The 26,507-nt window shown below is 43.9% G+C and overlaps 1 protein-coding gene across 1 annotated transcript; it reads left to right on the top strand.

The window, feature by feature from the left end:
• Positions 1-8,367: 8,367 nt before the first annotated feature.
• Positions 8,368-25,276, top strand: LOC117815941 (B-cell receptor CD22-like). The gene is made up of 7 exons (XM_034687972.1): positions 8,368-8,684; positions 20,658-20,885; positions 20,981-21,238; positions 22,811-23,071; positions 24,397-24,478; positions 24,727-24,790; positions 24,996-25,276. Exons 2-7 carry the CDS (start codon positions 20,750-20,752, stop codon positions 25,224-25,226), a joined length of 1,032 nt encoding a protein of 343 aa, XP_034543863.1. The 5' UTR covers positions 8,368-8,684; positions 20,658-20,749; the 3' UTR covers positions 25,227-25,276.
• Positions 25,277-26,507: the final 1,231 nt, after the last annotated feature.

The following is a 26,507-nucleotide window of genomic DNA, read 5'->3' as shown; positions in this document are numbered from 1 at the left end:
TCTGAATGAATGACTAATGTCGAATGACTCGCTCAATTCCGCTTCAAAATTGCGTGTCCATGAGTGCCCAAGACGGGAAACAAGGTTGAGCTCATGGATATTGAATTGGGAAGCCGGTTATGCTTAAGGGGGCAGAGCTAACTTCCTACTATAACCAATAGCTGGATTCAAGTGACAGACAAAGTTTTCCCAACTCAGCAGATAATCCTCCTCACTCTCTGTCCTCACAGTGAGCTCCTGTTTATTCCTGATCCCATAAAAACAGGGAGAGTCACAGAGTTTGGGGAAGCTGCACAGAGATACAATCAAAGTGTCCCATATATTCCAGATGAGTGAATCTCCGCTGGTCCATACGTCACTGATGTCACCGGGGGATCTGCACACTGATTGGTTATCGATAGATTAGCTGGGGTTCAGATATTTCAACTTTCACAAGTTGTTTGCTTCATTCGTGCATATCGTGGCATTCGCTTCACCCAATTTGCACGATTTGCGCTGCCAGACCACTACTCGAGTCTTTTGCCTCTTTACATTGACTTTACATGAAATTCTTTCATGAGAATGATTTCATTCACATTTCGAAGATTATCCTTAAATGTCAATGTGATTTATCTAATCCTACCAGTGAAGTGTCTCACATGTCTCTCTTTAATTCTAGATGAATCAACAGTAATAATAAACATCATCAGGTTGACTCTGTCTGTTGTGATGCTGATTCCTCTGATTCTCTTGACTCTGTGGAGCAGGTAAAACCATGACAATCCATCAGATCAATCATCTCAGATTCAAGTTCTTAATTTGTGCTCTTCATTGTTAAATTTGGATTTTTTTTGTCTTTGGATTTAATCCAGGAAGAAGAAAACTCTGAGCTCCGCCTGTGAACCAAATGAACGTGTGGAGATGATACAGGTGAGAGAGAGAGAGAGAGAGAGAGAGAGAGAGAGAGAGAGAGAGAGAGAGAGAGAGAGAGTGAGGCCTGACTGACTAAACCTTTCTACAGAGGTGTTGAAAGATTAAAGATATGTCATGATTTAATGTAGAAAATGTAACAAGTACACAGAAGGTTTTTTAGGAAAAAAAACCCCATCAAAATAGAAAATGCTTTTAATTATAATTGAATTATTTTGAACTAAAACCTGATCATCTGTCATCAGCTGGACTCTGGTTCTGAGTATGTGAATGTCTCAGCCGTCCCTGCAGCCCAGACAGAAGACGCAGAGGAGCAGGAAGTCCTGGTGTGAAGTCCAGAGAGGTGAGAGCCTCCTGCACTGAAGACAACAGACTGAGTTCAGATCTACAGTCACAGTTCCAACTATAACATTAGTTGTTGTTGTTTTGTTCCAGATGCAGTGTAACCAGAGGACTCAGTGTGGAGAGCGAGGATGTGGATGAAGTGGAAACATTCACCTTTAACTGCAAAAGTTTCCATGTTGAGTTTTCAGCAGCACAGAGACATGTAGCGTGGGAACATGTCATCACAACTTTAACTCCCAACTGTTAACAAAGATGTTGACATAGATAACAGTTTATCCGTGAATACTGTTCAAAAGAATGGAAGTTAACATTAAGGTTATTCAGTAGACAACAAATAAACAGCCTGAACCTGGAAGACACTTTCTGTCATTTGAAGAAGTGTGAAAATCTCCTCAGTGAAACACTGACATCAGTACTTTACAGACTTGTTCCACAACACAGAAGCTAAATCTGAACAGATAAATCAGGGCTGTCAAACTCATTTCAGTTCAGGGGCCACATACAGCCCAAGTTGATCTGAAGTGGGCCGGACCAGTAAAATCAGAACATAATAACCTATAGAGAAGGACAACTCTGAAATTTTCCCTTTGTTTTAGTGCAAAAAAGTACATTCTGAAAATGTTCAGGTTTCCCATTCACCTGACACACAGAGTGTAATGTTTACAGTAAAAGAAAAGATAGATTATAATAATGAACAAGGTAAAGTTGACTATTTTGGACCCCCCCAGCTCCAGCATGAACAGTTTGCTTGCTGGACAGTGTTGTATGCAGGGGTCCAAAAAGTCGGAATTTCTGCCGATTATGCAAACTGCAAATATTCTTTTTCCTCACTTTGGAAAAAAAAAAGTTTCTTAGTGCCGTTCAGGTGCCCTCTGTCAGCTGTCTGACGGTAGGACAAATTTGAAATAGTAGGTACTTTTATTGAAAAATTGCAGTTAATGACTTCTCACTTTGCAAAGTCATCCCGCGGGCCGGATTGGAACCTCTGGCGGGCCGGATTTGGCCCGCGGGCCGTATGTTTGACACCCCTGAGTTAAATAATACTCTTAGAAACTGTGAAAGTAAACCAAGTTTAGCACAGATGTATATACAGTTGTGCTCATAAGTTTACATACCCTGGCAGAATTTGTTTTTTTGGGGGGCATTTTTTCAGAGAATATGAAAGATAAGAGAAAAACTTTTCTTTCACTCATGGTTAGTGGATGGGTGAAGCCATTTATTGTCAAGCAACTGTGTATACTCTTTTTATATCATAAGAACAACAGAAACTACCCAAGAAACCGTAAATTCTGCCAGGGTATGTAAATTTATGAGCACAACTGTATATATATTGTTTTATTATATATATGTATTTGTAATAGAACAAAAACAAACAAGAAACAAAAGTAGAAAAGCAAAGCCCCTCCCGCCTCCATCAACCACCAAACCAGTTCCTGCCCACCCCGATCCCAACTCCGATCTCCATAAATGGAAGACTAAAAAGATATTAAACAGAAGGGAGAGTCAGCTACTCAACATATCATCCAACATTTGTAAACAAACAGATTTCATCTGACCGTAAACCAGGAAGGCAAAACCAACAGTTGTATTAAAATAAACAGACAAAGAAAAAGAGTGACATTTGTCAGACAAAAGTCAAGACACATTGCAAACGCCAAGAAGGACCTGAGTGATCATGGCATACATACACATGCATATATACACACACACATATATACATATGTACATACCTATATATACACACACATACTATAATTGCTATAGTGATATTGCATAATTTTGATGCCCATGTTTCTGTGTATTCCTGCTTGTTATTTTGCAACCTTCTCTAACTTGGTTATTTCCATTGCTTCGGTGATCCTTTCTTATAGGATGGTGCATTAGATTCAATCCAGTTAGCCATGATGACTTTTTTTGTGACCATACAGACAGAAACATTTTTTTGTTCTTTAAAGCTAGGGTTGGTAGTCACGGAAAACTAGCATGAATTTGAATGTAGCATTTCCTCAATACTCTTTTTAAAGAACACATTATGTATTGATTACCATCGGGACATAAAGATCATTTTAACCAGTATGACAAAAAGTGGACCTAAATCTGACTACCAACCCCAGCTTTAAGGAAACATCATTAAAGCTATGGAGGTCTCCAAGTATACATGTTTGTGGTGTGAGTGGTATGACTGAGTTAATATGGGTCAGTGCTTTTTTTTGATATATCAAGCCAGATGTCTTAGTTTAGCACAGATATGATTACAGCTGTTCTTTGAGATGTGTCATTTAGTATGCCTTGGACAGAGAATGTTTGAAAACCTCTGGAGAGTTTAATAAAATGTTAAAATGTTTTCAAAAGAAAAATTGCAGCCACAAAATACAGCTTATACGTTCTTATACATGTGTTATAGAATCATATAATTGTTCATTGATTGTTAATAACTGTTAAAGATGTAGTCTGTTTTTGGGGGCGCTCCAAAAGGGAATAAAGTTTAAACTGTGTTCATGTGTGAGGACTTCCTTTGTGTTCAGCAACATGTAGCACCATCTGTTATCGTCACCCTACCAGCTGACTGGAGTTGACTTGAGCACAGTCTACAGTAGTGTTGATAGTGAGGTACAGCTGGACCAGCTGCTTGTGACCAGTTTGTAGAGACTTACTCCATCCCCCTCCCCTGGTCACTAGTTATCTTTAACTGAGGAGTCTTTTCAATCAAACAAACACTCCTCAAGGTTTTTTTCCACTTCCATCCATCCATTATCTTGACTGCTTATCCCGTCAGGGGTCACGGGGGGCTGGAGCCAATCCCGGCTGACTTCAGGCAGAAGGCAGGGTACACCCTAGACAGGTCACCAACCTATCACAGGGCAAACATGGAGAGACAGACAACCATTCACGCACGCACTCATACCTACTGGTAATTCAGAGAGACCAATTAACCTGGAGAGCATGTTTTTGGACTGTGGGAGGAAGCCGGAGTACCTGGAGAGAACCCATGCATGCATGAGGAGAACATACAAGGCACCTGCCTGACTGCGGACTCAAACCAGGAACCTTCTCGCCAGCAACAGCAACGTTATTTACTTAATAGTATAAAACTGTTTTCATTAATTACATGATTATGACCGAACGAGAGAGAAAAGTGTCAAAAAGTGAAGCGACTGAACCGGTCCATCCCGTTATGTATCCAGCATGCTTTGCAAAGTGAAGTGGTCGCTTGCGTCTTTGAGGGTCGACTTCTGGGTCAAATACGGTAACCCGGTAGAATAGCTTGCTAGATGGATGGATGGATGGATGGATGTTTAGATAGATAGATAGATAGATAGATAGATAGATAGATAGATAGATAGATAGATAGATAGATAGATAGATAGATAGATAGATAGATAGATAGATAGATAGATAGATAGATAGATAGATATCATGTAAACACCTCCAGAAATGTAACTCTGAGCTCAACTGGAGGTCCGCCAATATGGTCTGAATTTTAACTTAAAGCCTATTTTTTGCCAGTTTACAGGGTTCATATTTTAACAAACTCCTCTTAGAGGTTTTATCCAGTCAACTTAACATTTGGTCAGTGTGTAAGAGACAACTTGAACACTACACTGTATTCAAAGCTTGAGTGTGCATCAAACCCCTGGTCCAAGCTGGAGGGCAAAGTTAGATGTATTTTTAAATGTGGGGGGGTAGTTGTTTAATGATCTAGTTGTAATTCCATACACTGCCACTAAGTGTAAGTTAAGAGTCATATTTCAGTGATAAAAGCATTTCAAAGGTCCTGTCAAGTGCATTGATTTTTTCGCTGCAACCCCCACTCTTCCTCTTTAAAACTAGTACTATTTATTTTAATCTCACTTCCTTTTTTCATGTGACTACTATAGTTATTTATATGTTACCATGCTCACTTCTCTTTATATACAATTAAGTTGAAATACCTCATTTACATGTAAGGTTGCAGGGTAGTGTACGTACTAGAAGTTCAGTCTCTGTTAATAGACATTACAGAGAGAACACAGTAAGAGACTGACTGCAGCAGGTTTCCACTGAAGTCACACCAGGGGACAAAGAGGAAGAGGGTGACCACAACTGCAGTCCTACTAGCAGGTGTGAAAATATGAACACCTCTTTAACTGGGTCTAAAAGACTTATTCTTTTCATTACTTCTAATATCATACTTGTTTTCAAGTTCAAAAGAAAAAAAGGCAGAAATTAAAGAAATATAAAACCTAAAATAGTAACATGAGTAAGACGAGTCTTGCATCTTGAGTAGTTTTGCAGACATTGTGAATGTGATATATCATGGATCATTATGTTATGGTTGTAAGTAAGATGATAATATTAAATAGTATTGTTGAGGTGGTGGGTTTTGTATGATGGGGTTCAGTGACAGCAGGCCACATGAGGATACTAAAGTCATCTTTAGAACTTGCTTTTGCATGTGGTTCACAATGAAGCTCAAAACTGTGTACAGGAAGGAAGTGGGTTGTATCTCTGTCTCCGGCTCATACGCCTGACGAAAAACAAGCGTAACAAGTCAAGACAACAACTGGAAGCATCTGATGCGATATATCTTGTGGATTTTTATCAATTTTCTTTTATGTTAATAGATTTTGAACCCACCCAGAGGTGAAAGGAGAAGCTATGAGTTCAACAGCAACTAAGAGTGGATTATTCATCTTCCTTCTCTCTATAACAGGTAACGACGTCTCCATTTTCAAATCAAATCTGAAGAGGAAGTCTTTTAAGCCTTTGTCTTTGCTGAAGTCTCTGTAAGCTGAATCAATGCATCTTTAGAACAAGTTTTATAGCTGATAAAAGTCCTCCAATAAGCCTTTTTTATAGACAAAAAATAGGTTCTGTGCGTTTTATTTAAACTATGTTTAACAGACAGAAACCTCGAGCAGAACCAGACGCATGTTTAACACTCACCTGCTGCAGCTGTGTCGAGCTTACAGGAAGAGAGACGAATAGAGACACGAAAATAGAGGAACAACAAAAGAAACTACAACAATAGATACAACACATTCATGGCTACAATGGCAAAACAGTAAGTGAAAGTATGAGTGGTATAAGCAGGAACAGGAAGTATGACAATCCACTGATCAGCCTGTTAGAAACATCAACCACTATCATGCTGTTAAAACAGGGAGGAGTGATAAAGTTGATAATGAGCAGCTCTAAGATTGAGCAGCTCTAAGATGCATTAACATTTACAGTAATGATACTAAAGGTAAGACTGATGTTTATATTTGTAGAAGCTGAAGTCAGGCACGCCCAACAGGCCATCTTTAGCAACGATCCAGAAGAACCTCAAGAACTCCTGGGAAGATCTATAGTAACTCTAAAGTGTGATTAAGATTTAAAGTTGTTGACATGCAAAGAGATTGAGGAGAGAGCCTCTCTGCACCCATCGGCAGTCATCTAACCACACTTTAGTTCTAATGCTGTCTATTAATAGATACAGTATCTGCATGCAACAAACACAGGATGTCCCTAGAAGTTGGTAGATGCTTCCAGATTGAGAAGTACCACATGCATGGTCTAGGTTTCCAGCATGTTTCTAAGACAGGATGGGCCTGAGTTCTTTTCTCTTCATGATTTACATCAGCCTCCATAAACAATCAAAATGAATAGTCACGGTCATGATTATAGTTTCTAATCTGCTTTCTGTTACAGTGGTACACGGTCAGCATGGCTCAGGAGTGACTTACTCTTCTACTCAGATCTGTGCCCCTAAAGGATCAACAGTGGACATACCTTGCACCTACACATATCCACCCAGATGGAATGAGCGTGATGTGGTTGTTGCTTCCTGGTTCAGAGAAATGATTGGAAATGACCCTGTGGACCTGAGATCAGACTCAGACTACACAGGTCGTGTGGATTATCAATTTTATGTGAACGACTGCACTCTGAGAATCAAAGACCTGAGAGAGAGCGACTCAGCTGATTACAAGTTCAGACTGAGAACAAACAAACCGGATCAGAGCTTGACTGGGTCACCTGGAGTTTCTTTGTCTGTCACAGGTAAGATTTTTAACTGAGTGTCCTTATGAAGATCTAAGCTCATCTAAAGCACAGATATAGGTGACAGACTGAACCAGCTGTCTTAGTACCCTGATCTAGCCTTGGTTCTGGTATTCAGACAGCTGTTTGTGCTGATCCTGACGATGGCATCACACTGAAATGACTGAATCATAAGAGGTGCCTTTTAGATCAGAGTACTCCCATCATAGCACAGTTACCACATTGCATATCACAGCTCTTCCCACAGACTGTTGCCTATTTAAGATGTAAAATAGACGCTGTGGTCTGTGGACTGCAGTTTTGAAGCCTCAAGTATGATGACCAGATCTTGGATAAGATAAGAGGGTGGATATCAAAGAGTTAGCAGACATTAGGCGTAGACATCAGACATGTAACTAAGCAGTGTTGCTCTTTTACAGTCACCAGAATATCTTTTTGCTGTTAATGTTAAAGACTTTTTGTGATTCTGGCTCAAACATCCAGCTCTACAGGTGCAGGTGACTAAAGCTGACTGGAATACTGGCTATGCAGAGCTGAAGTGTCACAGCAGCTGCAGTCCAGCTGGTCAGCTGTCCTACATCTGGTTCAAGAGCGGAGAGAAGATTCAGACAGAAACATCTTCGGTTTCAGGATCCTTTGATTCTTTAAACAGCTACGCCTGTGCTCTGAAAGGACATGAGGATTCCCCTTCTCCTCCAGTGTGTGAGTTTAACATCAACATCTGCTGGTGCCTGGAACCAGACTGTTTACTTTGACTGCTCACAATTCAGCAGCTGCTGGTGGCTCAATAATCTCTGAGAGTTTTAGTGGAGACTTATAGTTAAAGTCCTGTGAGAATGTGAGATGTGTTGTTTTTATAAAACATAGCTAAAAAGCTCTTGACTGTTTGACTGCTAACAGCCAGTGACTGTTTCCTCTTAGCTTTGCTTTAACAATACAAGCTTGAGCATGAATTTAAAACATGTGCATTAACCACCATTTATCAGGTCTACATGTGAAGGTAATTTATTTTTGCCAACACAAAATCAAAAATACTTTCTTTATTATTTTAGGTGTCTATGGGGAATTCTGCAACAGGATGATGTACAACAAGAGGAGGATCTGTGCCCTAAAAGGCTCATCAGTCAACATTTCATGCACATACTTCTCTTATTGGGCTCCTAATTCAGTCTTTTGGTTCAGTCCTGCACATAGTCATCACTGGCAGAATCCAACACAGCCTCAGGACCTAAAAGAAGACTCACAGTATGAAGGCCGTGTTCAGGTCTCTGGCATTTGGAGAGCACACTCGACTCTGAGAATCTCTGACCTGAGAGAGAGCGATTCAGCAGAGTATCGCTTTAAGTTCAAAGGACCACGCTCTAATTGGGGGAACAGTTTCCCTGGTTCAACTCTGACTGTCACAGGTACTGAAGAACACACCTGGTACAGCAGCACCACACAAGCTTTTACCACCTTCTATTAAGGCTCCTTTCCCTCAGTTTGATTATTAAGCTGTGTAGTGGCAACTTTTAGAAAAAACCTTCTTTGCCACTTCTGCAGGACGTGATCTTTCTGACTCGTGCGTTGTAAAATAGGTTTACTAAAAAAGGAAATGAATGCCGTATAAAATTAAACAAACCGAGAATTTATTAAAATTATAGACAAACAAAATCACTTCTCTCGTCGCTATTAACTTATATATTTACAAAAGCGACAAAACTATACAAACCAAACAAAGCTACGGTTAGAAAAATATGGTGCTCCTTGTCCTGCTCAAATGAAAGCACACATTGCCTCGCACATGCTCAGTAGCTCCCACTTGGCAGCACCACTTACATGCAGCATGACAATTAAAGGCACGCACACACTCAAATAACTCTATGGCTCTAACAAGCTGAATACACTTCACTCATGACAAATTCTTTGATTCTATGATTCAAACTTTTGTGTAAAGTCACTGAAGTCTTGAACTAAGATGCTCTAACTACAAAGATTACAATGTAAGCACTGTCACAGTCATCTGTTGATATGTTGTGTTGTTCCTCATGTGTCCAGCTCTGCAGGTGCAGGTAACCTCAGTAACAGTCCACCAGGATTACACTGAAGCAGTGCTGAGGTGTCACACCAGCTGCTCTCCTGTTGGTTACATGTCATACATCTGGTTTAAGAATGGACAGAAAATCCCAAATGAGGAAAAGTCCTCTCATGAGGGATGGGCTTTCCCAGGAGAATCCATCTCTTGTGCTCTGAAAGGACTTAAGAAGTCTGTCTCTCCCTCAGTGTGTGAGTTTGCTCTGCTTTCTGAGAACTGTTTTCTTTACATCACAGCATTCAGGGCATCTGGGTCTTATATTTGTTTCTCCACCTTCCTACTTTAGATGCTCTGAAGGCTCCCTCTGTGTCGGTAAGTCCTCCTGGTGAAATAACGAATGGCAGTTCAGTCATTCTGAAATGTAGCAGTGATGCTAACAGAGAAGCTAACTACACCTGGCTCAAGAGGAACCAAACACTGCCCAGGGAAGAACCACAACTTGTCTTCACTTCCATCCAGCCCTCTGACTCTGGAGAGTATCACTGTACATCTGAGAACGAGCTGGGAAAGAGAACATCTGAACCCGTCTTTATCGATGTCAAATGTGAGTAAAAACAAACAAACAGCCTACATGTCTGAATGAGGAGGTTTAAAGATAAGCTTTGCTGACCCTGCAGGATAAATTCACTTTCAAGAACAGCTCAAAAAAAGAGCATTTAGTTATCAAGTGCAACAAAATCCCCCCTCCAGATATGTTTGCTAAATAGTCATTTCCTGGTTCATCATATCCTCCTAGTGACAATACATTTCTGCTGAGTCTCAGTTTCCCTGGTAACAGCAAGTTATTCAGAGACTTCACCCTGGCTTATCCCAGCTCTATTGGCCTGAAAATGAAAATGAAGTCCAAACCACCTCAGCTGATTCCTTTCAACGCCAAGGAGCAGCAGCTCTACTCCAAGCTCCCTCCGGATGTCTGAGCTCCTGACCCTCTCTCTAAGGCTGAGCCCAGACACCCTTTGGGGGAAACTCATTTCAGCCGCTTGTATCCAAGATCATATTCTTTCGGTCACGACCAACAGCTCATGACCATAGGTGAGGGTTGGAACGTAGATGACTGGTAAATTGAAAGCTTTGCCTTCCAGCTCAGCTCCCTCTTCACCACAACGGTCCGGTACAACGTCCGCTGCACCAAGCTGCCTGTCAATCTCACTCTCCATTTTATCCTCACTCATGAACAAGACCCCGAGATACTTCCCCCCCAGCAGTCTAAGCCTATAGCAGCATAACTAAGAGCTCGTCCAAGCCTGAGCCAGTGTGTTCCTAGTATGAAACTGAGATGCTTAAGTCTTTCTCTACGTTGGGAGATCCATGGAACATTTGCTCATGAATTTCTCCCCCCATGTCTCCTCCAGATGCTCCACAGCTTCCCTCCGTGTCAGTGAGTCCCTCTGGTGAGATAATGGAGGGCAGTTCAGTGACTCTGACCTGTAGCAGTGATGCTAACCCAGCAGCTAACTACACCTGGTACAAGGAGAATGAAGACTCACCAAAAGCTGTAGGACCGGTCTTCACCATCACTGAATCCAGAGCTGAACACAGTGGGAATTATTCCTGTGAAGCCCATAATGGAATAGGACGTCAGAACTCCACCTTACTTCTGATTGTTGTGGCAGGTTAGTTTCCATTTTCTTTACACTGACAACAGCAGTGATCAAAACACATTCACTGATGTAACGTTAACAGAAGAGAGACACTTATTAAGCCGTCTTTGAGAAAGTGCTCTGACCACATCTGTTCTGGGATGACTAGGAACTTGGGTTAACAAGGAATTGGATGCCAACAATGATATTTTTAGAACATCATATAAACAGATGAATAAAAACATGAATGAAAAGCATAAAATACATTTAAAAGAAGTAGTAAATAGGTTGGTTTTAGTGAGGGTTTTGAAAGGGGACAGGTTGGGACAGTTTCAAATGTTAAGTGGTAAGGCGTTCCAGAGAGTGGGGGCGGTGATAGAGAAAGCTCTACCCCCCAGGTTCGGTGGTTGATGTCAGGTGGTAGGGAGAGGAGGTGGGCGTTGGAGGATCGGAGGTTACAGGAGGGGGTGTGGTGGTGGAGCAGGTTGGTGAGGTAGGAGGGGGCCTGGTTATGGAGGGCTTTCTGGGTGAGGAGGAGGATTTTAAAATGTATTTGCTGTCTGATAGGGAGCCAGTGGAGGTTTTGGAGGACAGGGGTGATGTGGTCACAGGAGCGGGTTGTAGTTTGTTGAGTTGTTTTGAAGGAAGGCCGTGGAGGATGCTATTGCACTAGTGGAATCTGGAAGTGATAAAGGCGTGGATCAGGGTTTCAGCGGTGGAGAAGGAGAGAGATGGACCGAGGTTGTGAACATGTGAGGACGGAGTAAGGGAAGCATTAGGTTGAAGTTGTTGGTGGCCGATGAATCAGAGGTCAGATTTTTCTCAGTGGAGGTCGTTTTTTTTGCATCCAGGATTTAATTTCGGTCAGGCAGTTGGTCAGGGTGGAGAGGGTTGGAGCAGTAAAGGAATTGGTGGAGATGTAAAGTTGGATGTCGTCAGTGTAGCAGTGGAAGCGGAGACCGTGACGACGGGTGATTTTACTGATTGGGAGAATGTAGAGAATAAAGAGGAGGGGACCAAGCACCGAACCCTGGGGGATGCCCTGGGGCAGGGGAGCTGTGGGGGAGGTGCAGTTGTTGATATTGATGAGTTGGTGTCTGTCTGTGAGGTATGATTTGATCCTGTAGAGTGCAGTGCCAGTAATGTGTAGAGTTGATTGTAGACGAGAGAGGAGGGTGGTGTGGTTGATGGTGTCAACCCTCAACCACACCAAATAAACCAAATGAACAATGAAACTGCATGCTGAGTTTAGGCTTCCTGACTGAACTCACACGAGAGCTTCATTTGTACTTTAGTAGACTTAAAGTTTCTCTAACAGTCCAGCTAATTGTCAGTGTTGTCACTTTATCACCTTTACCCAGGAGCATGGAAATCATCAGCTGTTGGAACAAGCCTTGCTGTAGTCTTTGTCATCTTACTCCTCGTTGTATTCATCCTGATAAGGTAAGCAGTTTGCTTTGATTCGATTATAGTCTATTAGGGGTCACATGGGTCGCATTGGTTAAAAGTTTTGATAAACAACAAAGCGGTCTCAAGTTATCTAGAACTTCTGGGGATAACCTCCGAAATGTGTCTTCATGGAACTTCACATGCTTAGAGTTTTCTTCCCATTTCATTAAATCAATAAAAATCAAATCAGTCACTATTCAGAGTTTAATGCTTCATTCATCCTTTAAAATCCTCCCACACAGAAAAGAGAGAGCCTCAAAGCGATCAGCTGAGATTGGAGAGACAGCAGGTGACACCCAGGAACAGGTGAGAAAGAATCAAACGTCTAAATCCTGAATAAGGGGCCGTGTCCACTGCCGCCATTGTTTTGTATGGGCAGCGCAAAACTGACGAATCACAGGCAAAAAGCTGCATAACTACTGAAAAACAACCCCCAATGTAAAGCCACTAATATCCCTGACAAGTCTCTGATCATTACAATCAACATCTCCCATCTTTTTCATCCTAACAGTGCCTTCCTCCTCAGAGCACTCAAGAGGAGCAGGACCTTCATTATTCCATCGTTCAGTTCATCACAAACCCAGAGCCAGAGTCTCTCTACTCCTGCGTCAGACCAGTTCAACCAGAGTCTCTCTACTCCTGCGTCAGACCAGTTCAACAACACGGACACCAGCTGCAAGAGAATCAGGATGTTGTATATGCCGCTGTCACTATTAACAAGCCCACTTCTTTCCGGAGCTGAGCAGGATGGGAGCGTTTCTGCAACATTTAGAAATAGTGAATCTGCAGCTTTGTATTTACATGAAACGTGTTGTATATTTAAGCAAATAACTGATGTAATATAACTCCTAAAACAGCATTAAAGGTGACATATCATGCAAAATTGACTTTTTAATGGTTCTCTCCCTGCAATCTGTGTCCCTGTCTACAAACCCCCTGAAAATGAAAAGAATCCATTCTGCCCCTGTTCTGATTTCTCCACCTTTCTGTAAATGTGTGTGCTGAAACGAGCCGTTTCAGTTTTCAGTGTTTTTCATACCTCGCAACGCCATCCGGTCTGTAACAGGAAGTCAGAGCTTGGAGCTTGTTCAGCCCATAGACTTTATAAAATACAACTCAACCCCTCCTCCGTTTTTCATTCCCTGCACACGTGTGCTAACAAGGAGCTTAAGAGGGAGGCATGCTAGTTGTAGGCTGTCTTAATAAACACAAAGGTCGGTTTTAATCCCCACGTCTGCAGATTTGAAGTTCTAGTGGATGATTTTTATTTATCATGGAAAAGTGCTAGCGCTTGTGACTGTGTGCATGCAACCATCACCATCCCTCTTAGAACTCTGGCCTATCTTTTATTGACAGCCAATATCATGTTCTGTAAAAGAGGGCGTGCACACCTAGGTAGACCAAAAATAAATAAATAAATAAAGTAAAAGAAAGATTACACAAAGATACACAAAGAGACAGGGAAAGAGAAGGAGAGAGAGACCTAAGACACTTAGATGGAGAGGGACCATCTCACCATGACGCCAAAAACGTTGTGCGGTGATACTAATGATTAAGCAACCCTTAGTGTCCACAATCATTACTGAAGCTTGGGTCGCAGAGGGTTGCCGCTGTGCTGTGCTCTATTTGTGTGACAAGACCACCACTGGTGCAGATGATACCACTTGGGTCAGATCAGCCGAGCGGTTTAGCCCAGCACCCGGGCCGCGAGAGCAGTCAGGCCAAAGGACCCAACGCGCGGCGGGAGACCCAGGCCAGGGGACAAGCCAAGGACCCAGACCGGAAGCAAACAGGCACCCCCAGGTCACCCAGCAGGAGGAAAGGGGGGCGAGGGGGAAGAGATCCCGCAGCCCCCCCAAGGAACGCCCCCACAGCCCCCCAAGACAGAGCCAAAGGAGCCCGAAGGAGCCCAGCACCAGGAGCAGACAGCCAGGCAGCCGGGCAGGACTCGGACCACAGCCCGCCAACCGGCACGCCGGAGTGGGGGGAGGGTGGAGGGGGCAGGGCCAATCCCCCCCCCCCCCCCCCCCCCAGCTGGCCCGACCACTCCCCCGAGCCACGCCCCCCAGCCCAATCCGCGACTGATGGACCAGGCCGTGCGGGCATGGAGGGACACCCCAATGGCTGCCGTAGTAACACCCCCCCAGCTGCGCGCCACCCCACCCTCCCGAGAGGACCGCGAGGGGACCATCGGGAAACCCGGCCCCGAGGGTGGCCGCGGACCAGGCTCCCGCAACGGAGGGGACAGCAGAGGGATGGAGGGTGACGGGGACACCAGCCCCCACAGCCCCACAAGACAGAGCCAAAGGAGCCCAAGGGGCCCAGCACCAGGAGCAGAGAGCCAGGCAGCCGGGCAGGACCCGGACCACAGCCCGCCAACCGGCACGCCGGAGTGGGGGAGGGTGGAGGGGGCAGGGCCAATCCCCCCCAGCCGGCCCGACCACTCCCCCCCAGCCACGCCGCGCGACCGATGGACCAGGCCATGCGGGCATGGAGGGACACCCCAATGGCTGCCGTAGTAACACCCTCACTTGCCCTCACTTCCTCTTTTCATGTGCCTACTATAGTTATTTATGTTATCATGCTCTTCTCCTTTTTATATACAATCAGGTTCAAATGCCTAATTTACATGTGAGACTGCAGGGTAGCATACGTACTAGAAGATCAGTCTCTGTTAAAAGACATTACAGAGAGAACACAGTAAGAGACTGACTGCAGCAGGTTTCCACTGAAGTCACACCAGGGGACAAACAGGAAGAGGGTGACCACAACTGCAGTCCTGCTAGCTGATGTGAAAAGTATTAATACAACCTCAGAAATGTGTATCTGAGTCTACAAAGTAATGCATTCTTTTGAATTCAGCTTAAACTCTCCTTGTATTACAAAGAAATGAATATTAAAGAAATATAAAACCGAAAATAGTAACATGAGTAGACGAGTCTTGCATTTTGAGTAGTTTTGCAGACATTGTGAATGTGATATATCATAGGTTATTATGTTATGGTTGTAAGTAAGATAATAATAATAAATAGTATTGTTAAGGTGGTGGGTTTTGTATGATGTTCAGTGACAGCAGGCCACATGAGGATACTGAAGTCATCTTTGTCACATGCTTTTGGTGTGTGCTTCACAAAGACTATCAAAACTGTGAAGAGGAAGGAAGTTGGGTGTATTTTAACAGCCCGTCTCTGTCTCCTGTTCACACGCCTGGCCATCAACGAGCGTGACAAGTCAAGGCAACAACTGGAAGCATCTGATGCGATATATCTTGCGGATTTGATTTATCTTGTCATACCTTAATACCTTTGAACCCACCCAGAGGTGAAAGGAGAAGCGATGAGTTCATCAGCAACTAAGAGTGGATTAGTCATCTTCCTTCTCTCTATAACAGGTAACGACGTCTCCATTTTCATATCAACTCTGAAGAGGAAGTCTTTTAAGCCTTTGTCTTTGCTGAAGTCTCTGTAAGCTGGATCAATGCATCTTTAGAACAAGTTTTATAGCTGATAAAAGTCCTCAGATAAGCCTTTTTTATAGACGAAAGGTTGTGTGTGTTTTTATGGCAGCAGTATATAACAAGTTTTATCTCAAGCAAATAGAGGAACAACTAAAGAAACTACAACAACATATACAACACATTCATGGCTACAATGGCAACATAGTAAACGTCAAACATATGAGTGGTACAAGCAGGAACAGGAAGTATGACAATCCACTGATCAGCCTATTTTAAACATCAACCACTATCATGCTGTTAAAACAGGAAGGAGTGTTAAAGTTGATAATATCAGCTAAGGTTGAGCAGCTCTAAGATGCATTAACATTTACAGCAATGATACTAAAGGTAAGACTGATGTTTATATTTGTAGAAGCTGAAGTCAGGCACGCCCAACAGGCCATCTTTAGCAACGATCCAGAAGAACCTCAAGAACTCCTGGGAAGATCTAAAGTAACTCTAAAGTGACATTAAGATTTAAAGTTGTTGACATGCAAACAGATAGATGAGAGAGCCTCTCTGCACCCATCAGCAGTCATCTAACCACAGTTTAGTTCTAACGCTTGTCTATTAATAGATATCTGCATGCAACAAACACAGGATGTCCCTAGAAGTTGGTAGATGCTTCCGGATTGAGAAGTACCACATGCATGGTCTAGGTCAGGGGTTCTCAAACGTTTTGAGCCAGGGACCCCTTACAGGTGAGAAAATTGTCTAAGGACCCTCTCACAATTGTAACACAGATTAAGCACATTAATGATGTGTCATGATCAGAAGCTGCGGCTCTGAGAGTCGATGCTTTATAGTGAATCAGAAGAGCCGGCTCGCATCCAGAGAGAGAGACGTTTTTTTCCTTTCCCTGCTTAGCTCTCTCAGTGCTCAGCCCCAGCTCTGCTCACAGCAGACCTTTGTTTTGATTGTTCAGCATGGCGGCCATGCGACCAATCACATGTGAGGATATAGGATACAGGTGATGGAGGGCAGGCTGTGTATCGTGGCTTCATCTGTTCCTTCTGAGAGGGTTAGGGTTAGGGTTCTTCTCAAAGACCGGGCAAATTCTCACTGAGAGGAGAAATCGGATCAGACAATCCAAGCTGAGGCATCTGATTTTACTCAATGCCAACCTGAGGACATTAATGATGATTGCTTCGGTTTGGTTCTGGTTCTGTTTGCTTAAGCTTTGTTCTGGTTCTGGTTCTGTTTGCTTGAGTTTGGTTCTGGTCCTGTTTGCTTGAGTTTGGTTCTGGTCCTGTTTGCTTGAGTTTGGTTCTGGTTCTGTTTGCTTAATTTTAGTTCTGGTGCTAACCCTAACCCTAACCCTAACCCTAATCATAATCCCAATCCCAATCCTCTTGATGCGAGAATGGTTTTGTAACAGAATAAATGCACAAAATTGGTAAACTATAATGCTTCTCATACAAACACTGTGCGTAGAGAGTTTTCAACAGCCGAGTTAAAAGAACTGGCTCTCTGAAAAGAGTCGAACATCCCATCACTAAAGCACATGCTTACTACCATTTGCACTCTTAGTTGCCCTTGTCAATTCAGAGAGTTGTATGTACGTTTTGTATTGTAAAACGTATCAATGTAAATACTTCAGACCTGTACCATAGTGATAAACAGATAACACTTCAATTTGAACCCCCGGCGTAGGCTACGCCGTCGACTTGACGCAGAGGTATAAATCAGGCTTCAGACAGGATGGGCCTGAGTTCTTTTCTCTTCATGATTTACATCAGCCTCCATAAACAATCAAAATGAATAGTCACGGTCATGATTATAGTTTCTAATCTGCTTTCTGTTACAGTGGTACACGGTCAGCATGGCTCAGGAGTGACTTACTCTTCTACTCAGATCTGTGCCCTTAAAGGATCAACAGTGGACATACCTTGCACCTACACATATCCACCCAGACGGAATGTGCATGATGTGTTTGTTGATGCTTCCTGGTTCAGAGAAATGAATGGAAATGACCCTGTGGACCTGAGATCAGACTCAGACTACACAGGTCGTGTGGAGTATCACTTTTATGTGAACGACTGCACTCTGAGAATCAAAGACCTGAGAGAGAGCGACTCAGCTGAGTACAAGTTCACACTGAGAACCAACAAACCGGATCAGAGCTTGACTGGGTCACCTGGAGTTTCTTTGTCTGTCACAGGTAAGATCTTTAACTGAGTGTCCTTATGAAGATCTAAGCTGTTAAATTCCATATCTGATTGTAACTTTGCAAAATTTAAGAAGCTCAAGGAAGTGAATACCCATACAGGGCAATACATTCCCAAGTCATAAAATATCACATACAGATGTGTTGAATGCTGCTTTTGTGTATTCACATGTGTGTCTGAATAGAAGTTATACCTATGCTTATTCTTTACAGATCTACAGGTGACAAAGATTAACTCAACAGACTACCAGGGTCAAAGCTGGGCAGAGCTCAAGTGTCACAGCAGCTGTCATGTACCTGCTCATCTCTCCTACATCTGGTACAGGAATGGTCGGACCACTTCGACAGAAACATCCTCATTTTCAGGAGTCGTTTATCCTGCAGACAGCTTCGCCTGTGCTCTTAGAGGACATGAGGGCTCTCCTTCTCCTGCAGTGTGTGAGTTTACGTCACAGTCCTCCACTGACAAAGCGCCATTTGGTGGCTAATTGGACAGATAGCTCTATCAAATGACTGTGGGGTTCCAATCAAGGATTGCCCCACTTACCAATTCCATAAAACATAAACCTATCAAACTGTTTTTCATTAAGCTGCACAGGATCAATTCAACCCAACAGTCTGTTGACAAAGGTTTTATCTTCCAGGTGTTGAAGTGGAGAACTGCAACAGAGTGACGTACGCTGACAGAAGAATCTGTGCATTCGAAGGCTCATCGGTGGACATTTCTTGTACTTACAGCAGCTATGCAGCCATTACATCAAAGTTCTGGTTCAGTCCTGAACGTAGTCAACAGTGGAAGTTCCCCGCAAGACATGAGGACCTGAAAGAAGACACTCAGTTTGGAGCTCGCATTCAAGTTATTGAAACAGAGAGAGGACGCTCCACTCTGAGGATCACTGACCTGAGACAGACCGATTCAGCCCAATATCACTTCACATTTAAAACAAAGAGTGTTGAATGGAGCAGCGTTTTACCTTCTACAACTCTGACTGTCACAGGTACTGACAAACATGAACTGATAACCACAGAAGCACAGTTTAGTCATACCATTTGGTTGATCAGATTTCTCTAGAAAAAGCACACCTAAAGGGTTTTCATGTTGCAACCAACAGCTAGCTAGCTAGCTTTTTCTATTTAGCCTGCCCTGTACTTAAATAGAAAGATTACCAGACTTGACAGCTAATCCCACAGAGTGTTGCCTATACAAGATGTAAACATAGACGCTGTGGTCTGTGGAATGCAGTTTTGAGCCTTAGGTTTGATGGCCAGATCTCAGATAAGATAAGAGGGTAGATATCAAAGAGTTAGCAGACATTAGGCGTAGACATCAGACATGAAACTAAGCAGTGTTGTCCTTGTACACTCATCAGAATATCTTTTTACTGTTAATGTTAAAGACTTTTTGTGATTCTGGCTCAAACATCCAGCTCTACAGGTGCAGGTAATCAAAGTTGACTGGACTTCTGGCTATGCAGAGCTGAAGTGTCACAGCAGCTGCAGTCCAGCTGGTCAGCTGTCCTACATCTGGTTCAAGAGCGGAGAGAAGATTCAGACAGAAACGTCTTCAATTTCAGTATCCATTGATTCTTTAAACAGCTACGCCTGTGCTCTGAAAGGACATGAGGATTCCCCTTCTCCTCCAGTGTGTGAGTTTAACATCACCACCTGCTGGTGCCTGGAACCGGACTGTTTACTTTGACTGCTCACAATTCAGCAGCTGCTGGTGGCTCAATAATCTCTGAGAGTTTTAGTGGAGAGTTATAGTTAAAGTCCTGTGAGAATGTGAGATGTGTTGTTTTTATAAAACATAGCTAAAAAGCTCTTGACTGTTTGACTGCTAACAGCCAGGGACTGTTTCCTCTTAGCTTTGCTTTAACAATACAAGCTTGAGCATGAATTTAAAGCATGTGCATTAACAACCATTTAGCAGGTCTACATGTGAAGGTAATTTATTTTGCCAACACAAAATCAAAAAGGCTTTCTTTATTATTTTAGGTGTCTATGGGGAATACTGCAACAGGGTGACGTACAACAAGAGGAGGATCTGTGCCCTAAAAGGCTCATCAGTGGACATTTCATGCACATACTACAGTTATTGGGCTCCTAATTTGGTCTTTTGGTTCAGTCCTGCACGTAGTCCTCACTGGCAGACTCAAACACAGCCTCAGGACCTAAAAGAAGACTCCCAGTATGTAGGTCGTGTTCAGGTCTTTGAAACAGAGAGAGGACGCTCCACTCTGAGAATCTCTGACCTGAGAGAGAGCGATTCAGCAGAGTATCGCTTTAAGTTCAAACGACCGCACTCGGATTGGGGGAACAGTTTCCGTGGTACAACTCTGACTGTCACAGGTACTGAAGAACACACCTGGTACAGCAGCACCATACAAGCTTTTATCACCTTCTATTAAGGCTCCTCTCCTTCAGAGATGTTTTTATTATTAAGATGAATACACTTCACTCATGACAAGTTCTTTGATTCTATGATTCAAACTTTTGTTTGTGTTTGTTGAAGTCACTGAAGTCTTGAACTAAGACGCTCTCACTACAAAGATTACAATGTAAGCACTGTCACAGTCATCTGTTGATATGTTGTGTTGTTCCTCTTGTGTCCAGCTCTGCAGGTGCAGGTAACCTCGGTAACAGTCCTGCAGGATTACACTGAAGCAGTGCTGAGGTGTCACCACAGCTGCTCTCCTGCTGGTGACATGTCATACATCTGGTTTAAAAATGGACAGGAAATCCAATATGAAGAAAAGTCCTCTCATGAGGACTGGTTTTACCCAGGAGACTTCATCTCTTGTGCTCTGAAAGGACTTGAGAAGTCTGCCTCTCCCTCAGTGTGTGAGTTTGCTCTGCTTTCTGAGAACTGTTTTCTTTACATCACAGCATTCAGGGCATCTGGGTCTTATATTTGTTTCTCCACCTTCCTACTTTAGATGCTCTGAAGGCTCCCTCTGTGTCGGTAAGTCCTCCTGGTGAAATAACGAATGGCAGTTCAGTCACTCTGAAATGTAGCAGTGATGCTAACAGAGAAGCTAACTACACCTGGCTCAAGAGGAACCAAACACTGCCCAGGGAAGAACCACAACTTGTCTTCACTTCCATCCAGCCCTCTGACTCTGGAGAGTATCGCTGTACAGCTGAGAACGAGCTGGGAAAGAGAACATCTGAACCCGTCTTTATCGATGTCAAATGTGAGTAAAAACAAACAAACAAACAGCCTACAAGTCTGAATGAGGAGGTTTAAAGATAAGCTTTACTGACCCTGCAGGATAAATTCACTTTCAAGAACAGCTCACAAAAAGAGTATTTAGTTATCAAGTGCCACAAAATCCCCCCTCCAGATATGTTTGCTAAATAGTCATTTCCTGGTTCATCATATCCTCCTAGTGACAATACATTTCTGGTGAGTCTCAGTTTCCCTGGTAACAGCAAGTTATTCAGAGACTTCACCCGGGCTTATCCCAGCTCTATTGGCCTGAAAATGAAAATGAAGTCCATCCATCTATCCATCCATTTTCTTCCGCTTATCCGGGGTCGGGTCACGGAGGTAGCAGTCCAAGCAAATTGACCCAGACATCCCTCTCCCCAGAAACACTTTCCAGCTCCTCTTGGGAACCCCGAGGCGATCCCAGACCAGGTGGGACATATAATCCCTCCACCGAGTTCTGGGTCGTCCTCGAGGCCTTCTCCCAGTTGGACGTGCCTGGAACACCTCTAAGGGGAGGCGCCCGGGAGGCATCCTTATCAGATGCCCAAACCACCTCAGCTGATTCCTTTCAACGCCAAGGAGCAGTGGCTCTACCCCAAGCTCCCTCCGGATGTCTGAGCTCCTGACCCTCTCTCTAAGGCTGAGCCCAGCCACCCTTTGGAGGAAACTCATTTCAGCCGCTTGTATCCAAGATCTTATTCTTTCGGTCATGACCAACAGCTCATGACCATAGGTGAGGGTTGGAACATAGTCCGACAGTATATTGAAAGCTTTGCCAGCTCAGCTCCCTCTTCACCACAAGGGTTCGGGCAATGGCTGCATAACTGCTGACACTGCGCCAAATATTCACTCCCCACAGAGAGAGGGCAATCCACCACAAAAAAAAAGGGCGGTCAAACGATTGATTTTTAATCCTGAATAATAGTTGAATTTAAATATATAATCATAATTATGCTTTGGGAATAAAATGCATGCAATAAAATCAAAACACTATCAGATCCAGTCCCATTTTACAGACAGGACTCAGTCTGATCTCATCTTAATCCACCATGAGCAGAGCACTTTGCAGCATTTAGCAAGTTACAGTGGCAAGGACAAACTTCCTTTAACAGGCAGAAACCTCCAGCAGGACCAGACTCATGTTAGACACACATCTGCTGAGACTAGCTGAGTGTTGGAGAGAGGGATAGAGGGAGATGAAGAGAGAGAGAGAGATGATAGTGGAGAGGTGGATAGTAGTAGTTGTAGCAGCTGGAGTCTGACACGTCCACAGCAGCAGAGATCCAGAGGAACCTACAAGACAAGGGAGCTCAGGGACTCCAGAAAGGTCTATGGTTAGTACCATTACATGGACAGGAAGAGTGATGGGGGTTGAGATATGATCCCAGTGTGTCAGTCCCCCCAGCAGTCTAAGCCTATAGCAGCATAACTAAGAGCTGGTCCAAGCCTGAGCCAGTGTGTTCCTAGTATGAAACTGAGATGCTTAAGTCTTTCTCTACGTTGGGAGATCCATGGAACATTTGCTCATGAATTTCTCCCCCCATGTCTCCTCCAGATGCTCCACAGCTTCCCTCCGTGTCAGTGAGTCCCTCTGGTGAGATAATGGAGGGCAGTTCAGTGAATCTGACCTGTAGCAGTGATGCTAACCCAGCAGCTAACTACACCTGGTACAAGGAGAATGAAGACTCACCAAAAGCTGTAGGACCGGTCTTCATCATCACTGAATCCAGAGCTGAACACAGTGGGAATTATTACTGTGAAGCCCATAATGGAATAGGACGTCAGAACTCCACCTTACTTCTGATTGTTGTGGCAGGTTAGTTTCCATTTTCTTTACACTGACAACAGCAGTGATCAAAACACATTCACTGATGTAATGTTAACAAAAGAGAGACACTTATTAAACCGTCTTTGAGAAAGTGCTCTGACCACATCTGTTCTGTGATGACTAGGAACTTGGGTTAACAAGGAATTGGATGCCAACAATGATATTTTTAGAACATCATATAAACAGATGAATAAAAACTTGAATGAAAAGCAGAAAATACATTTAAAAGAAGTAGTAAATAGGTTGGTTTTAGTGAGGGTTTTGAAAGTGGACAGGTTGGGACAGTTTCAAATGTCAAGTGGTAAGGCGTTCCAGAGAGTGGGGGCGGTGATAGAGAAAGCTCTACCCCCCAGATTCGGTGGTTGATGTCAGGTGGTAGAGAGAGGAGGTGGGTGTTGGAGGATCGGAGGTTACTGGAGGGGGTGTGGTGGTGGAGCAGGTTGGTGAGGTAGGAGGGGGCCTGGTTATGGAGGGCTTTCTGGGTGAGGAGGAGGATTTTAAAATGTATTTGCTGTCTGATAGGGAGCCAGTGGAGGTTTTGGAGGACAGGGGTGATGTGGTCACAGGAGCGGGTTGTAGTTTGTTGAGTTGTTTTGAAGGAAGGCCGTGGAGGATGCTATTGCAGTAGTGGAATCTGGAAGTGATAAAGGCGTGGATCAGGGTTTCAGCGGTGGAGAAGGAGAGAGATGGACCAAGGTTGTGAACATGTGAGGACGGAGTAAGGGAAGCATTAGGTTGAAGTTGTTGGTGGCCGATGAATCAGAGGTCAGATTTTTCTCAGTGGAGGTCGTTTTTTTTGCATCCAGGATTTAATATCGGTCAGGCAGTTGGTCAGGGTGGAAAGGGTTGGAGCAGTAAAGGAACAGTGGAGATGTAAAGTTGGATGTCGTCAGTGTAGCAGTGGAAGCGGAGACCGTGACGACGGGTGATTTTACTGATTGGGAGAATGTAGAGAATAAAGAGGAGGGGACCAAGCACCGAACCCTGGGGGATGCCCCGGGGCAGGGGAGCTGTGGGGGAGATGCAGTTGTTGATATTGATGAATTAGTGTGTCTGTGAGGTATGATTTGATCCAGGAGAGTGCAGTGCTAGTAATGTGTAGAGTTGATTGTAGACGAGAGAGGAGGGTGGTGTGGTTGATGGTGTCAACCCTCAACCACACCAAATAAACCAAATGAACAATGAAACTGCATGCTGAGTTTAGTCTTCCTGTCTGAACTCACACGAGAGCTTCATTTGTACTTTAGTAGACTTAAAGTTTCTCTAACAGTCCAGCTAATTGTCAGTGTTGTCACTTTATCACCTTTACCCAGGAGCATGGACATCAACAGCTGTTGGAACAAGCCTTGCTGTAGTCTTTGTCATCTTACTCCTTGTTGTATTCATCCTGATAAGGTAAGCAGTTTGCTTTGATTTGATTATAGTCTATTAGGGGTCACATGGGTCGCATTGGTTAAAAGTTTTGATAAACAACAAAGCGGTCTAAAGTTATCCAGAACTTCTGGGGATAACCGCCGAAATGTGTCTTCATGGAACTTCACATGCTTAGAGTTTTCTTCCCATTTCATTAAATCAATAAAAATCAAATCAGTCAGTATTCAGAGTTTAATGCTTCATTCATTCTTTAAAATCCTCCCACACAGAAAAAAGAGAGCCTCAAAGCGATCAGCTGAGATTGGAGAGACAGCAGGTGACACCCAGGAACAGGTGAGAAAGAATCAAAAGTCTAAATCCTGAATAAGGGGCCGTGTCGACTGCCGCCATTGTTTTGTATGGGCAGCGCAAAACTGACGAATCACAGGCAAAAAGCTGCATAACTACTGAAAAACAACCCCCAATGTAAAGCCACTAATATCCCTGACAAGTCTCTGATCATTACAATCAACATCTCCCATCTTTTTCATCCAAACAGTGCCTTCCTCCTCAGAGCACGCAAGAGGAGCAGGACCTTCATTATTCCAGCGTTCAGTTCATCACAAACCCAGAGCCAGAGTCTCTCTACTCCTGCGTCAGACCAGTTCAACCAGAGTCTCTCTACTCCTGCGTCAGACCAGTTCAACAACACGGACACCAGCTGCAAGAGAATCAGGATGTTGTATATGCCGCTGTCACTATTAACAAGCCCACTTCTGCCCTGAGCTGAGCAGGATGGGAGCGTTTCTGCAACATTTAGAAATAGTGAATCTGCAGCTTTGTATTTACATGAAGCGTGTTGTTTATTTAAGCAAATAACTGATGTAATATAACTCCTAATACAGCATTAAAGGTGACATATCATGCAAAATCGACTTTTTAATGGTTCTCTCCCTGCAATCTGTGTCCCTGTCTACAAACCCCCTGAAAATGAAAAGAATCCATTCTGCCCCTGTTCTGATTTCTCCACCTTTCTGTAAATGTGTGCTGAAACGAGCCGTTTCAGTTTTCAGTGTTTTTCATACCTCGCAACGCCATCCGGTCTGTAACAGGAAGTCAGAGCTTGGAGCTTGTTCAGCCCATAGACTTTATAAAATACAACTCAACCCCTCCTCCGTTTTTCATTCCCTGCACACGTGTGCTAACAAGGAGCTTAAGAGGGAGGCATGCTAGTTGTAGGCTGTCTTAATAAACACAAAGGTCGGTTTTACTCCCCACGTCTGCAGATTTGAAGATCTAGTGGATGATTTTTATTTTTCATGGAAAAGTGCTAGCGCTTGTGACTGTGTGCATGCGACCATCACCATCCCTCTTAGAACTCTGGCCTATCTTTTATTGACAGCCAATATCATGTTCTGTAAAAGAGGGCGTGAACACCTAGGTAGACCAAAAATAAATAAATAAATAAATAAAGTAAAAGAAAGAATACACAAAGATACACAAAGGGACAGGGAAAGAGAAGGAGAGAGAGACCTAAGACACTTAGATGGAGAGGGACCATCTCACCATGACGCCAAAAACTCCGTGGGGTGATACTAATGATTAAGCAACCCTTAGTGTCCACAATCATTACTGAAGCTTGGGGCGCAGAGGGTTGCCGCCGTGCCGTGTTCTATTTGTGTAACAAGACCACCACTGGTGCAGATGATACCACTTGGGTCAGATCAGCCGAGCGGTTTAGCCCAGCACCCGGGCCGGGAGAGCAGTCAGGCCAAAGGACCCAACGCGCGGCGGGAGACCCAGGCCAGGGGACAAGCCAAGGACCCAGACCGGAAGCAAACAGGTACCGCCGGGGCACCCAGGGCGACCCCCAGGTCACCCAGCAGGAGGAAAGGGGGGCGAGGGGGGAGAGATCCAGCAGCCCCCCCAAGGAACGCCTCCACAACACCGCTCCCACAGCCCCCCAAGACAGAGCCAAAGGAGCCCGAAGGGCCCCAGCACCAGGAGCAGACAGCCAGGCAGCCGGGCAGGACCCGGACCAGAGCCTGCCAACCGGCACGCCGGAGTGTGG

The sequence above is a fragment of the Notolabrus celidotus genome, chromosome 7, assembly GCF_009762535.1.
Source record: "Notolabrus celidotus isolate fNotCel1 chromosome 7, fNotCel1.pri, whole genome shotgun sequence".
Taxonomy (NCBI): domain Eukaryota; kingdom Metazoa; phylum Chordata; class Actinopteri; order Labriformes; family Labridae; genus Notolabrus; species Notolabrus celidotus.
This window is presented reverse-complemented; position numbering and strand designations above follow the sequence as displayed.

Excerpts from the sequence above, each read along its gene's own strand:
- LOC117815941 (XM_034687972.1), top strand. The coding sequence starts at position 20,750 with ATGTCATACATCTGGTTTAAAAATGGACAGGAAATCCAATATGAAGAA. Across the intron at positions 23,072-24,396 it reads ACTTCTGATTGTTGTGGCAG|GAGCATGGACATCAACAGCT; the intron begins GTTAGTTTCCAT and ends ACCTTTACCCAG. Across the intron at positions 24,479-24,726 it reads GTTGTATTCATCCTGATAAG|AAAAAAGAGAGCCTCAAAGC; the intron begins GTAAGCAGTTTG and ends CCTCCCACACAG.